This window comes from Pempheris klunzingeri, chromosome 4 (genome assembly GCF_042242105.1).
Source record: "Pempheris klunzingeri isolate RE-2024b chromosome 4, fPemKlu1.hap1, whole genome shotgun sequence".
NCBI classification, from domain to species: Eukaryota; Metazoa; Chordata; class Actinopteri; order Acropomatiformes; family Pempheridae; genus Pempheris; species Pempheris klunzingeri.
The window spans coordinates 26353734-26369224 of NC_092015.1; the positions used below are offsets into that span (position 1 = coordinate 26353734).

At 42.2% G+C, this 15491-nt stretch overlaps 3 protein-coding genes across 5 annotated transcripts in view; all 3 read right to left on the minus strand.

Annotated features, from left to right (window-relative positions):
- Window positions 1-15491, minus strand: part of scg2a (secretogranin II a) — a 183421-nt gene that overhangs the window by 33542 nt on the left and 134388 nt on the right. The gene's annotated exons all lie outside the window — the stretch shown is intronic.
- kcne4 (potassium voltage-gated channel, Isk-related family, member 4) lies at window positions 7769-9920 on the minus strand. Its single transcript, XM_070829679.1, has 2 exons — window positions 9886-9920; window positions 7769-9351 (listed from the first exon to the last, which is right to left on the minus strand). Exon 2 carries the CDS (start codon window positions 9310-9312, stop codon window positions 8767-8769), a length of 546 nt encoding a protein of 181 aa, XP_070685780.1. The 5' UTR covers window positions 9313-9351; window positions 9886-9920; the 3' UTR covers window positions 7769-8766.
- acsl3a (acyl-CoA synthetase long chain family member 3a) overlaps window positions 13754-15491 on the minus strand; it is a 29573-nt gene continuing 27835 nt past the window's right edge. For all 3 annotated transcript variants that reach the window (XM_070829456.1, XM_070829458.1, XM_070829455.1), the window contains one exon: window positions 13754-15478. In XM_070829456.1, the coding sequence (XP_070685557.1) occupies window positions 15321-15478 (158 nt within the window). In that variant the 3' untranslated portion in view covers window positions 13754-15320. The remainder of the gene's footprint in view (window positions 15479-15491) is intronic.

Sequence of the window (15491 nt, forward strand, 5' to 3'; positions counted from 1 at the left end):
CTGGTACACGGCGTGCACCACAGTCAGTACTCATAAAAGTGACTCAGAGTCTTGACTTAAGAGGACACACGCAGTGCAGTCGCCCAACGTGAAGACTAGAAAAAGGATTAACTGATTTTCTTCAGATCAGTTCTGTTTATTAGTGACAGTTTCAGAGTGCAGCTTCCATGCAGATAAAGATGGAGGCTCCTGCAGTCATGTATGGTTGTCATGGTAACAGGCCTATAGGGGACAGCTCTTTGAGCGTGTAATTAACCAGTGTGACTCAATTTGGCATTCATTAGACAGGTGTGTTGAAACAGCCTGTAGAAAGCCACGGCTGCTGTTTGCTCTGCTTTCCTTTAAAGAGCAGGACGACATGTGTGCTGCACACAGGCCGGCTTTGGGGCTGTGAGCTCCAGGGTGAAATAAATGGAGATTTCGCTCCTCTGCAGTTTGACAGTGAACTATGATTGTGCTCATTAGTAGTGATCCAAGCAATACTGGCAGGAGGGAACAACACATCCCACTGACTTAATGAAGCTTCACACACAGCGCTAACAAAGCCCTGACCAAGTATTTTCAGACCTGGATCAGACTTGTTACGCCTGGCTCCATGTCACATGTGTGACCGTGTCCACACACCCTCAGTGTTTCACATTAGTCACACTCTTTTATAAAAGGGACAGCTTGTGCAGTGGGTGACATGCAAGGGAGACGATAAAAAGCCGAAGTTTGACGGAAAATACTAGTATGACACATTGTATGGAAATGATACAACGTTTTCAAACAATACACAGTAAGTACCTATTATGGGAATACTGCAACAAACCAATGTGCTAAAAGACACTAAAACGCTCTGTACAGCTGTGCCTGCAGAGTCAGGCGCTAATTTTGTTTGTCACTACAAATGACTGCACACTTTTCAGAGCACGCTTTCATTTGATCAATTGTTAAAAAATAGTAATCATGAAGATTGTAGTTATTGTTTCTTTGGCGGTATCTATGGTGATATGCAGTAATTACAGGTGTGTTTTTGGACCTCACTTTGACAGAGATTCAAACAGTGTTCTCACTGGCTGCGTATCTTCATCACAATGTCGAGTTTATTCCTTTTTTTGGATTTGCACTTGTTTTTCAAGCTTCACCATCTGTAGCCATTAATCTTTTCTTTGTTCGCTTCAATTAACTGTAAGAAAACAGTTCCACCTTCTCTGAAGGACCAACCACTGCTAGCTGATTGATCACACTTTTTTTTTTTTTATTCTCAGGAATGTCAACATGACATCCTGTTCGTAATATTAAAGTATACCGCAAATGGGCTTTCTTCACCATTGTGTGAACTCATTCTGCAATAGATAATGAATTAACAGACTTTAGCTCAGAACTTTAATATGACATTTTTGATTTGAGCAGCTTTAACAGTCAAGTTGGGTAAAGGCTTTCAGTATACAGCTGGTGAAGTCCTGATTTGTGGATAAAACTGAGAAGAAGGGGATTCACAGCCAGCAGGTAGAGTAAATTTGTCTGCATTAGCAGAATCAGTCCATTGAACCACTCGCAGCTCAAATTATAATCAACATAAGAATGAAATGTGTCACTCTGTACACTCATTTACATCTTCTAGGCGATATCCCTTTCATTTACTCAGTTTGTACAAGGCTCTCCTCTTTTCCTTTCTTGACTCATAGCAGTGATCCCTCTGGACCAGCAACACAGATGCAAATTAGCCTTTGGCTTACGTTTCCATAGTAACACTCATTAGGTAAAAGGTTGACTGGTGTTTGTGTACAGGAAAGCAAAGCTACTGTACCCACTGCTCTGACGGCAACCCATTTAATTTGTGTACTGTTGTGCGGAACTAGACCGGCTGAACCCACAATGCAGACACAAAACAACTGGGTGGTTGGGGGACAGATGGGTTTATTAACACCAACGGATAGGAGCATGGACGGGGAAAAGGGGCTAGCGGGAAGCAGGACCGGGGTGGGGACCAGGGAAGACAACCAGGTGGAACAGGGAGCAGGAGAGGGACGGAGACCGGGGAAGACAGGCTGGGGGAACAGGGAGCAGGATCTGGACGGAGACCTCGGAGAACAGACGGGGGGAGAGAAACAAAAACCGGAACCGGGACAGAGAGCAAACACGAGCAAAATCACAAGAAGTCTTGGAGAATGGAGCCTGAAGTGTACCTAGTGCAACAGACAATCTGTGAGAGTGGTGATCTGGGCTGGGCTTATGTAGGCAGGGAAGGAGTGGGTGGCTTGATTGGAGATTGGTGTCAGGTTTGTGTGAATTGCAGGTGCGTGGGCGGAGTGACCTGGAGTAACCTCTGCTCAGGTGGCAGGTAGAGGGAGACAGCACAGGAGGGAGGAAGAGCAGGGGAGACAGGAAACAGGATCCTAACATGTACAAGCAAATATTCTCTTTTTGGATAAGGAGCTTGTAACAATAATGTATTTTACTTTATTTACTCAAAAAGGAGGTGGTCAGCACACAAGTCAGCAAGGACTGAGCTACGGGCACGAAAGGAAACTCTGGTTGTACAAAAACACACTTCAACACACATCAAAGAAGTACATAAATATAAAATCAATAAAGGTATAAAAGCAGTAAATATAAAAAGCAATGAAAAGGTGTATATACATCTCGTAGTCAATATGGCACAGATGGTTATTGCACTGTGTGAGTGTGTGTGTGTGTGTGTTATTTATTACGTAAGTAAGTCTTGTGGCCTGAGGATAAAAAGCTGTTCCTCAGCCTGTCATTATCTCATGAGTCCAGTCAAGGTTAAGTGTGTCCACTGAAAGTGCAGACGCCTGTGATTGTTTGAGAAAGTTCTTATGCTCTGCTCGGGAGAACAACACATTAAACAAACACAATATAATGAGAGGCTTTCTAAGATTAGACTCTAATGGTCTCAGAGATAAAGATCAAAAGGTCGAAGTTGAAATGAGAACTCCAGAGAAAGTTATGGTTCTCGTACAGAGACTTGTCAGCAGGGCCTCAGGATCTCGGAGTACATCGCACTACATTTGTGCTTCCAAAGGCCACAATTCTATTTTGCCAAGAAGATGCAAGCTCCAGTGTGTGCAGCATGTCTGATCAGATGACAACCTGAAATGTTCAGCAGCAGGAGGCTGGAGGAGGAGCTCATCTGGGTGAGAGAGGAAGGTGAGTAAAAAAAAAACAAAAACACAAAACCATCTTTGAACACAAGAAGAACACAGCTATAGATTAGATTCCCAAAAATTGCACAGCAAGAGAATTAAAATGGTTTAAAGCCTTAAATAGGAATTAAGACACTCTATCCTTCATTTAACTGTACTCAAGCTTATTATGCTGTTAGCAGTGGTGAAAGAAGTACTTTAGTTAAATAAAAGCTCTAATGTATCAACAGTAAAATGGACTTGCAGTATCAGAGTTAAAGTACTGGTTTGGTCCCTCTGACTGATGTTGTATCATGTAAAACATTGTCACTACTGACGCATCAGTGCTGGAGAAGCATGTTACTGTTGGAGCTGCCACATGTGGAGAAACTCTGAACTACATTATAAACAGTTAGACAGTTTAGTCCAGTGGTTCCCAACCTAGGGGTCGGGCCCCTCCCAAGGGTCTCCAAATAAGTCTGAGGAAACACAGTTGTGATACACAAATCTGTTTTTATGTTGGACTTTTCTTTAGTCCTGGGGCCCCACTTCCCTGCTGGTTTAGATGTTTCCCTACTCCAGTACACCTGATTCAAATGAGTGGGTCGTTATCAGGCGTCTGCAGAGCTTGATGACGAGCTGATCATTTCAATCAGGTGTGTCTGAGCAGGGAAACCAAACGTGCAAGGCAGAGGGATCCCAGGAGCAGGACACTGCTTTAGTCTTTGAGTTTTTGACTAAATATCAGATCATTTAAACATTTATAAAAATTAAACCATTTCAGACGTTTAAAGGGGAAAATCCCTATTTGTTTGAGCTGCTAACAGCTCACAGATATCTCTATCTGAATACCACTGGATTTATCTTCACACTGCTTGTACTTTAAAAGCTTCTTATGTATGCCAAATCTTAATTTGAGAAGTAACTAAAGCTGTCAAGTGTAGTGGAGAACAATGTTTCCCCCTGAGACATAGTGGAGTAGAATTATAAAATACAGCACAAAATGGAAATGCTCAAAGTACAAATACCTCAAAATTGTACTTCAGTACTGTACTTGAGGAAATGTAGTTAGTTACTTTTTGATCTTGAGATGGTAGTTTGACCAAGTTACCTCTTACATGAGCTGCTCCTTAATAAGAAGTGTCTGCTCTGGGAAGAGTCTGAGTGACGCATCACTGTAACTGCTTTGATGCCACATTATTATTTGCTAAGTGTGTGTGACCCAGAGAAGGTTTGGTCATTTATCCCAGCGAGTGCACGACTTTAACTACCAGCTCTATACAGGTTTAAAGGTTGGTGAAGAACGACAGGGTACATTCTAGGTTGTTATTGATAAAAAGACATTACTTTACAATTATTATTTATCATTATTATAAGCATTATTTTTGGCATTAAATGGAACACGAAAAGCTCAAAACATGTACTTGACACATGAAATGCTATGTGAGATCACACTGAGGTTGATGCGGCTAACATGTTAGCATCCTTCCAGTACACATGGAGCATCAATAGCTTTCATTTGGAGCTGTGTTTGTGGTGACACTCTCCTTTCAACTCTGCTTTGGTCTCCACCACCTTCTGGTGGTGAAGAATATCTGACTTTTAGTTTAATAGTGATAATGCAGTTTTGAATTTGATTGTAATTATTATTATTATTCAAATGTTTTTATTGGGTTTTCAAACACTTACAGTCACAATCTGCTGCTGCTGCTGGTATTTTCCACACTCTCTGATCTGCTTACCTGGCCACGCCTTCCAATCAGTGGCAGTCACCCTCACCTGGTTCCCCAGCTGCATCACTTGCAATCACCTGCCTGTTTAAGGTTCAGCAGTAGACTCCCTCATTGCCAGATTGTCTTAGCTTCATGCCTGACCTTCCAGCACTCCTGTTAGGACTGATTTCCTGGTTCCGACTCTGTTTGCCCCTGACTACCGCTCCTCGTCTCTGCCCTGGTAACTACCTCAGCCTTCTGTTCCTGACCACGAGCTCCGCCTGTGTCCTTCCCGGCTTCGCTGTCTGCCTGCCTGTTGCCGACCCCGGTTCTGGATTTGACCACAACATTATTGCAGTAGTTTAGGAATGGTTACCATACACTTCGAAATGTATTCACTGAGCCCTGAGTGACACATCTGAGCTTTGCCAATTTCAAATAAACGTGAACATCATAAATATGATCATTCAGTGTCTCCCCCAAATGTTTACCAGTGGTAATTTGTGAAGCTTCTGTAAATATTACTAATGTTAATTATACTTTTATGGAATCCCCGCTGACAACCAGTGCAGTGATTATATTGCATGACAAACCCCCCTTTCTGATGAAATTTCAGTTAAATGAAAAGTAGTTTAATGAAGAGACAGAGGGGAGGGAGGGAGGGAGGGAACCAGGGAGAGAGATGGTGGATTTGAAATGACTCATTTCCCGGCTTGTTGATGGTGTGTATGCGTGAGGCCTGAGGCAGGACACAGGCCCCCCCATCGACTCCCACACGGGGACACTAATGACAAACATCCTGCTTCACGGTGCAGGAGACTCTCCATGCATCACATCTGCTTCTTATTCTCACCCTGCTTACTTTTACTCCCTCTTTCTCCTGAGAAAAAAAACTTCCTTGCTTTCTATCCCACTGTCTCACACGCACACACACACACACACACGCAGCTGTCGTCGCATCATAAAAGAGGACAAAGCGGCTTGCACGTATTTTTGCTGCTCGCCACGAGAGACACAGCAGTGCATCCCCCTCTACTTCCTTGTTGATAATAAATGAACGGTTCACTGTGTGGCCATGTGTGTTTGTTGTACATGAATTATTCAGTGGGATGTTTATGTTTTGTAGGAAATAAGATTTCAAATGCTTCAACAAGTCTGTGTCAAGCTGTCCAGAAGCGATACACAAATGCTTTTGTTTCCCTCTTTAGCTTTTCTTTTCACAGCAATTCCCGCTTATTTAATCTCTTTGTGGGCACAGAGACCAGAATCCAGACTATTTGAGCAGCAGTGTCTAATTTTTATGAACAGTAGATTAATACAGCTTTTTTTACACAAATCATCACAGATGCAGCTAATTTGTTTCAGATGCCACATAATTAGTTAAATTAAGAATAAATAAATATACCTGTATCTGAAAGGTCTGACCTCTGGTGAGTCAGTATCAAGGCTAAACCTCCACCATGAAGACAAACAAACGCTCCAAGCACCGATTGAGGTTGTATAAACGAGCCACTCCTGTGTTCTGCAAGATAAAATTACTTTATTGTCTCCAGACTATTTCTCCACTCCCCTGCCATCAGGATACGTGGATATTTCTTTAAGACACACGGCTTGCCTGGTCACGCCCAGCAGTGCACCTATAAAGCACTTATGCTGCCATGTAATCAGTGGTTGTCTGATCTCCATCTGGGTCAGGGTGCAGTGTCTGACAATCCATGTTGTGAGTTTGTAAGCGACAAAGAAGAAGCGTGTGTTGGGTCATGTCAAGAGGAGTTACAAACCCATGAGGGGGAATAAGGGCAAAGAAAAAGAAACGTCTAAACACTTGTATGAAATCAGCAGAATGAACACCATGTTTAGACTCTGAGCACGAGGCCTGAATTGAACTGAATGAAAGACGAGAAAGAGATCGGAATCCAATCACACGAACACACACACGCACACAGCCAACCCAAGAACCCAGGCCCTCGCAGACACCTTTTGGAGCTGTAAACGCTATCACGCCATCGATACATGCACGTCATATTGTGTATAGTGTATTCCCTCTGGCCATTCTTGTTGCTTATGTTGGTGTAGCGAGCTGTCGTTACAGTGAGTTGTGGGACTGAGTGGCTGCAATGCTGCTGATAGCCTGTGTTTGTGTGTGAATGTGTGTGTGTGTGTGAGAGAGAGAGAGAGAGAGGCAGGCAGGGCCGAGTGACGCAGCAGAGAGAAAACACAAAAGAGCATTGCTTTAGAGGAACAACAAAAAACCTGAAGCTACCTCCTGGCGTCTTTACCTGTCTTGTTTTTTTTAATCTTTAGACAAGAAAACTGTTCATGCAGGAGAAAAAGCCTCAATGACTGTCTCGCGTGTCATTCAACAGGTGATAATAATCCAGTCTGACGGGTCTTTAAATGTAGTCCATGATCCCTTAGGGTCTGTTGTCCATAACCATAAACCTCCAGACCAGCAAGATAATACTTGGCCTAATAAATAAATAAATCTTCTTTCTGCTCCTTAATTGCCACCAAAAGTTTGAACGTTGTCAGTGTCAAACAAAAGAACATAATTGGGATAATTGGGACACAGTCTGCTGTGTCTCTGTGTAGCAAATAGAGGGTCAGAGACAGGTTCAACTGAGGATATGAGCCCAAACATTAGACTTATAAAGCAGAGTTATGGTGCTTTGGTGAGTTATGGTGCTTCCGATTCAGTTATTATCGGCCCTATTTTGCATTATTCTAATAATCTAATGTAGGCTATCTCTAAAAATAACATGATACTAATAAAATCACTCTTCCCCTTGCGTCACCCCTCTTTCATCTTCCTCATTTGTTAAGAGCACCCACAATCAGAAGGCACTACAAGAGTGCCCTCCACTGGTGAAGCATCATAGTGCAACAAAAAGACAAGAACACGAGCCCATCAGTTCATAAGCATTTATTTTATCTGAAACACTACAAAGACTCCGTCTTAAATTAAGCCTGCTGAAGTGAAAAATACAAACAATATGTACAGCGCATCGCTTCCATCAAGTAAACCTACATCACTGACCGTCTGTGAACAGTGTTGATCATGAAGCTACAACAAACAGATTTTCATTCAATCTTTCAAGTGGGTTCCAGGTACGTTTCAATACTCAAGACCAGGTTGGCAAGAGCGAGTCAAGTTCAGTCCAAACAGCCAAAAAGCCTCTCAGTCTCAGTCCCCTGCAGAGTGACTCATCAGCACAGACCAGCAGGTTGGTTCTCAGTGTGGAGGGAGGGGGCTCAGCTGGGTAGAGAGTGTTTTATGTCTACTGTGTGTAGCCCAGCGTCTGTGTGTGTGTGTGTGTGTTTTTAGATATATTTAGATATTTATCTATTGATGTATTATATTCTATTTCTGTATGACTCCAGCATAAACCTTTTGATGTGTGTATGCTGACCTGGGTGGTGAGCTGCTACAAACAACTGCCCTCTAGGGATACATGAAGTTGTATAAAACTGAATTGAATAAGACATCACCATCTACACCGTAGATTATCACAGCATATAACACAAAAATGGCCTTACCATTAATATCTTGTCACTTAGGATGATATCTAAAGAACTATGTGGCCTGTGTGTGCTCCTGGGGATGGTGAGCTGTGGCATTTAGTCAAAATGTTCCTGCAATAATGCTCTGTATCAGTTCAGGACACATGAAACAAATACTGTTCTGTGACAATACCCCCTGTCGTGTATATACTGACTAAGACCTAATACATATCACACAGTCCTGTTTGACTTGGTCCCGCCTTTTTATGGATATCATATCATGGATAATGCTGGTTTTCAGAGTTTTACGCGTTGCTGATGTTTGAACTGTGATCTGAAGTCGCCTGAGGACCTTCTGCTCTTCTCTCCAGATTATGTTTCTCCTCTTCTGACGCACAGCTTTTTTTTTTTTTTCTGTGCGGAGCTCAGCCTGAATCATCTCCGCTGTTCTCGGATCCTCCTTTCGTGTCCTCCTCCGGTTCCTCTGCCGTGCCGCTGTCCGACTCCTCCTCTATGGCGAACCGCGTGTCCGCGGAGGAGCACAGGGAGCTGATGCTGCTCTGCTCAGTGCACAGCGCGCACGCCAGCGGAGAGGGCAGCGCGCCCTCGTACTGGAGGTGTCCAAACTGGTTGCCGTGGTTACCGCAGAAAGGCAGGGACACCTGCACTGACCGCAGTCCCGAGACAGCAGCGGGAAAGGTGAGGCTGTGTTTTTTCGGCAGTGCGCCCCACTCCCGCTCCTCCTCCTCGTGCACGAGGCGCGTGAAGATGTTGACCCTCCTCTTCTCTCTCCTTTTGGAGCGGAAGTAGCCCAGCATTATACCACACAGGAAGATTCCGTAGAAAGACATGACGATTAATATGTACAGGTACGCGTTGCCGTTGCTTTTGTCTGCCTGGGAGTTGGCAGTACTCGGTGTAAGCAGGAGGAGAAGTTTGGGTGATGCTGTAGAGTTGTCATGGTGCTCCATTTTTTCAGTGTTGCCTACGTGGAAGTCCTAGAAAGTGCGCTGAAAAGGATGCAGAGGAACATTTGTTAATATGAGTGGGTGTTTTTTCACCTTTACGCACGCTTTACGCACAAGGACAGGTCCAACCTCTTCAGGTGTGACTGATAATAGAATTTCATTTGGGTAGGGCAAAGAAGGAAACTTCCTAAGGCATAGATTACGCAAAAAAAGTAGTAGTCAAGACTTCACTTTGCTTGGAGATTTTGCAAATTCAATTCATTCAATGAATGCAGTTTACGGTCTATTGCATTCTGTTTAAGTGCAACTTTAAAGTTAATTTCTAATTTCATCATGATACTTAAATAAACAACTTTTCCGTCTTACAAAAATGTATTGTTTGATTTCATTTTAAAGTTTTGTCCTAATGTTATCTTTTGCTTTAGCGTTTCTGTGCTGTTTGTGTTTAAGAAAATTCTTTCCAGTCGTTTAGAAAAGTTTCTAAAAGTCTACACAAATAGCTAACTAGTGATAATATACAAAGCAAACAAAATGTAATAGCAAAACAAAAGACAAAGTCATAAATGATTTACTCACCAAACTGAAGAGTGAAGCCTCATGTGAATCTTCAGTGGTTGTACCTTCTTGCAGCTCTTCTGGAGTTTGGCAGCACTAAATTCAGGAAGTTATTTATATAGAGACCCTGGAATGTCATCATGGGTCACGTGATGTGGACTGATTGTAAGATGAGCCCTGTGGCTATGGAAGCCCTGAAGGGACGTTATGTTAAAAAAAATAAAATAAAATAAAGAGGAAAAAACTTTGAGTACATTTTAACATTATTCACACCTCTAGGGGATTGTTGTGATATCATCAAGTGCCCCTGAGTATTAAACTCACTGAGCTGATGTGATGGAAAAATACATTTACAACTGTTATAAAAAATGAATTAAACTGGATCACACTCTGTCAGAGTGTATACGCAGGCAAATGCAACACTGAACCAGTCTACTCGTTCTCTATCAGGTCTCCGTACTGTCCTGGGGCATAAACAATAAATACATCTACTCTCCTCATTACACACAAAGTTTCCATTTCCTTGCAAATAAACCTAAAGCATCCAAATGAAATCATGTAAAACATTCAACGCTGGCATGGTGGAGATGGCAGATGAAAAAACTGATGATTTTTTCAATAAACCCAAAACTGCACCACTGTATAAATTATATAGATCAGTGGTGGTAAAAAAGGCACCAGCATGCAGACAGTCGTGACAGTTGAGACAGCTCCAAACCCTGGTTAAGATTAAAATGTTTTCATTATGTGACTCAGATATAAAATATAACTATTTCACCTCTGTTACAAAAACACACAGGGAACTATTAACTGTTCAACCATTTAGAGGCTCACAGAGGCTAATTCAGTGGGTGCTTTATTAAGTTTTGTCTCCCACAGAGGCACCCAAGTGTGCTGTTTTTTTGGCACCCCCATGCTTTTTGCATGTTTCTTATCTGTAGTCTTTAACAATGCATTGTATTTTGTGAGTGATGTTTTTTCACTTCAAGTGAAAAGTGCAACTTCTCCCTCTGACAAAGTAAAATGTAGCATATAATGGAAATACTAAATTAAAGTAGCTATTATGAGTTGTATAACTTTGGTAGAGTAGGGGAGCAAATTTTATTCTTTTCAGTTAAAAGCAAAAGCGCAGAGACCAAAGCTCATAAGCACACAGAACTTTTCTGCAGGTTTATTGATGTTTACTTAATTTTATTCTTTGATTCAGTGATTCTTCTTTCTATGGGTGTGATCTCCACTTGACTGATTTAATTTGATAGTCTGACTGAACTCCTCCCTTTTCAACAGACGCAGCCTGACAAGACTGGGAATTTCTGCCTCAGTACTGTAATAAATGATGAGCATTAATGGCTGAATTTGATTAGGTTCCAATCACTCATGACTGTTATTGAATCATTAAAGGCTGATGTCACTCCGCTAGTCTGGTGCAAATGTGTAGACATGAATAAATGTCATCATCTGTTTGTCACAGACAGTTGGCATCAATTTCACACCTGATGAGCCTGTGAGCTAAATACCAGAGAATTACAGCGCTTCATACTTTAAACGGATTTAATTAGAACTGGTGATTGTGGCAATAATATAAATGCTGTGCTACAATGGTGGTAAAACACTGAAAAAGACATGACAGTTTCTGAACATTTATTAAGTGAAATAGATTTGAAATAAGCACTCTTGTCATTTGATTTGATGTAGTATTTGATCAAAATGTTTGTTTTGTGCAGTAAGTACAGTTTTAGTCATTGCATTGAAACAGTTCCACTGTGGGAGCTGAAGAACATCCTCTGCTGTATTTTCAACCAGAAGTTGGTCTTCATTTCATTCAACAAGTTAATCTTTAGATGATACATCAGCTCCTTCAAACATAGGACATTTTAGAATTATAATACTCTAAATATTATGATTTATAGGAATGCACTTTTCTACTCCATACCCTCCCACACACACTCGGTTGCAATACTGAGATTTATTGTGACGTAGATTATTCTATAGATTATAGTTCATTATTCCAGGAATAGTAAATTCACTATTTTTTGCCTCTCAGTATTTTTATACCTCTCAATCCTGATTATGTCACTTCCCTCAATTTCACTGTCCTCACGTTCAGAGGGTTTGATCTGTTGGATTAGCTTCTATACTTAAATTCTGACTGAATCCAGATCAGCGTTACAACTATATCCAGTGTGGATCCTAATGCAAGGTCCTTGGTGCCATTAGAGGGGCTACATGCAGAGGAATTTGGATATATGGATGCTTCGAAACTATTAGCTCAGTGGTTCAACGTCCGCAAATGACTATCACAACTAGAGATCAATGAGGTACAACAAATATGCTTTCGCAAGGGGATACCAGGATGACAGGTCAGAGGGGGGACATCCCTACATGCCGCAATTGGGGACCAAGTCCCAACAAGCTCTTACGAGAGAGATTCCATTAACCCAAGGGCAACTGACCTGAGATTGAAGAGCATGAGTACATTGGACCCCTGCCGATTACCAAGACGAAATCACACCCTCTGAAAGTCTGCTACAAGATGTGAATGCAGTGCCACAGACAATCCCTACTAGGACCATAACTAAGATCAATCAGGTCACCAGTTGCAATCACCACAGCAACAGTGATCCGAGAGATGCTTGGCAACAAGATGAACAGCATAAGCTACAAAGTACATTACCCCCAGGGAGAAGAAGGCTGAAGGCAAAAATCAAGGCAACAAAGAGAGTTATTCAACTCTCAAATCTACAGAAAGGTGTGGGGAAAAGGAGGTGCCTTGGAAATACAACAAACTGTCCATACCTGAGGCACTGGAGACTGCCAAGCAAAGGTTCAGCGCCCTGGCTACCTGACTGAAGAGATACACAGGAGGAACATAATCCAGAAGAATACATAGGATGTTCTCCGCTGAACCGTCCAAAGTGTACTCTCAGTGGCAAGGTAATACCACAAGAACAGATCCACACAGAGACTGACAGTGGCTAGTGGAACAGGTCCCAGAAAGGAATTGGTTGCAATACCAAGGGAGTCAAGGACCAGCTACAGGTTGATAGAGCAGTCACCAAAGACTGCAAGAGCAGGCAGACCAACCTGTGCAAAGCTTGGATTGACTAAAAGCCTAAAACTACGTCTATGAGCCTAGGACTCAATGCCATACACATGGATAATGGAATGCTTGGAAATGTACAACATCAACAGCCTTCATCAAGGAGTTAGGCAGGTCCTGAAAATCCACAATCCATTGAGGGTTTCATCCCAAGTCCAGCACCATGAGACTGTACACTAAGGTGGAGTGAGGGAGGCTGATTACTGGTGAGCATCAGAGACACTATCCAGGATGAAACAACAGAGGTCCAGAAATACGTCGAGAAGATGGCCCCCAGAGATGAGCAGCTAAGTGAATACCTCAATCAGCAGAAATCTGATAATGCAGAAGTCCTGGAAGGGGCTGGAAAAAGCTGCGTTAAAAGACAGCACAGAAGCACTAATCATGGCAGCACTTGGTGCAAGATCAATTGAGGTGGGGGTTTACCACACCAGACAGGACCCCAGGTGAATGCTGTGCAAAGATGCTCCTGAAACAATGGTGATGGCTAACCAACCTGTGCACATCGTGCTGACTGACAAACAACAGAAGAAGGCAGTGGTGATAGGTGACAGCAAGCATCAGGTTATCTCTAATTAACATGGACAAGAGTAAAAATTATCTGAACTTCTTCTCAGACCATATGGTGACTTCACATTTCATTCTTCACGAAACGAGCCCCACCCCCACCTCATTGGATTGTTTAAAGGCAACTCTTAATATATTGACAGGTGTAAGAAACAGAAACAGATGAAACAGAAATGTTTGAGGGGCAAAATCATAAAATACTCCTTCATGTAGACCAAACACAATCTTTATTTACTTTATTTGAGGAATTTGACGAAAGGAAAATTACAAATAAATAGCTGAGCGCACTTATGCTACAAGTCGGGCTCTCAATACAGAGGGGGAGCCTCAAAAAAGCTCAATGAGGATAAAGCTTAGGTTAAAATAGAGGCTATACGTGTGTTTCCTCTGCTGATCACAGCTCCACATACACAAACGTCCACTTAAGGAGACATCAAATTAAACATCAGTCAGGAATTAGAAAGAGAAGGCAACAGGTGTCACGTGGTGAGGGACCCGGGGGCCATGTTTGTGCCGTGTATGGACTCGATGAGTCACTCACTCAGTCATACTCATGCAGATGACGAAGACATGTGACAAGGCTTTAAGCTGGTGATGACACTCATGCAAAATGAATGTTAGCCATAGACACAGAAGTCGCTGTTGTAGCAGAAGTGTGCCATTTTTCAGCGAGTGCACCCACTCAAACTGAGACAGTTTTATTTATGCCCCATCTGTAGTCAAACGCCTTATTTGGATAGAAATGATACATTTTTATATTGCACTATGATTTATCAAACATGACAATGATTACACAGCCATTTCATCTGTAATACAAGCTAGCAAATGTGCATTTTTGTGCACAGTGTGGTCTGTACAGCACATAGAAAAGTATACTCTATTACTGTAAGAAAATACCATAGACTGAACAACAGTGTGTCTTTGTTTCTTTTCTTTTTAAATAAGATTATTGGGCACTTTATGTAGCTTTTTTAAAAATAAGACAATGGCCTTAATGTTGATGATGAAAAGATAAAAACTGTTAGATCAGACATGACCTTTGCATTTTTACCAACCTGCTCACATTTACCCTCAAATGACTTTGTGCTTTTGGTGTCAAGATGTGCTGATGAGAGAGACGCCCCACGACCGTGGGAGTAAAAGTCTAACTGTGGGTGGGAGACAAAATAAACCACAGACAGAACTCAAAACATGTGAACAAAAAAGAAAGGGAAAAAAAGAAACAAAGCAGTTAACTGTCTCCTGACCTGCAGGAAGAAGAACTTTGAAAGTTAAAAGAAGTTTAGGAAAATCAAAATGAACTAAAGGGAAGATTGAGTGTCATACTTAGCCGGTCTTGTGTCTCGTGCGTGAGCACAACAAGGCAATAAACCTGTTCATACAACCTGAGCCTCTGCTGCAGCCAAGAGTTCAACAGACAACGCTAGCTAACGCACCATCTGCGTCATAACTCACATCTGGAACAATAAAGATCTCCAGAGGTCATACACCTGGGCAGGTAAAGGGAAAAGGCAGCAACAGATCGGGATACTTTGTCTTTCAAGCACTGTTTCAGTCTGTCTTCAGTTACAAATTCAAGTAAAAGCCATCTCCATGATAGAATAGTTAACACCTTATCTTTATCCTTCATTCTTTGAGACCTTAGGAGTGTTAAGATTTATGGCAGAGTTGACTCACGGTGGCTCTTATGTTCATGGGGAGGGATGTTGGGGGGCAGTGAGAGGGTACTGGGAGTGTTCAGAGTCAAGTGTTGGTCTTTGCTTTGAGAATGCTGTGCTGGTCCTTGTGCTTATTTCCCACCATACATTCTCTCAATGTCGTCCTGGTAATGTGTTTTCAGCTCCTTGCGTTTGAGCTTGAATGCATCAGTTACTAAGCCTGTCTCAGGGGTCCATGGGTCTGGGCTCAGACAGATCTTGCGAGGGATCTCAAAGCGCTCTAGCTGGGCTAAAACAGAAGG

Coding starts and splice junctions, on each gene's coding strand:
- kcne4 (XM_070829679.1), bottom strand. CDS start 9,312: ATGGAGCACCATGACAACTCTACAGCATCACCCAAACTTCTCCTCCTG.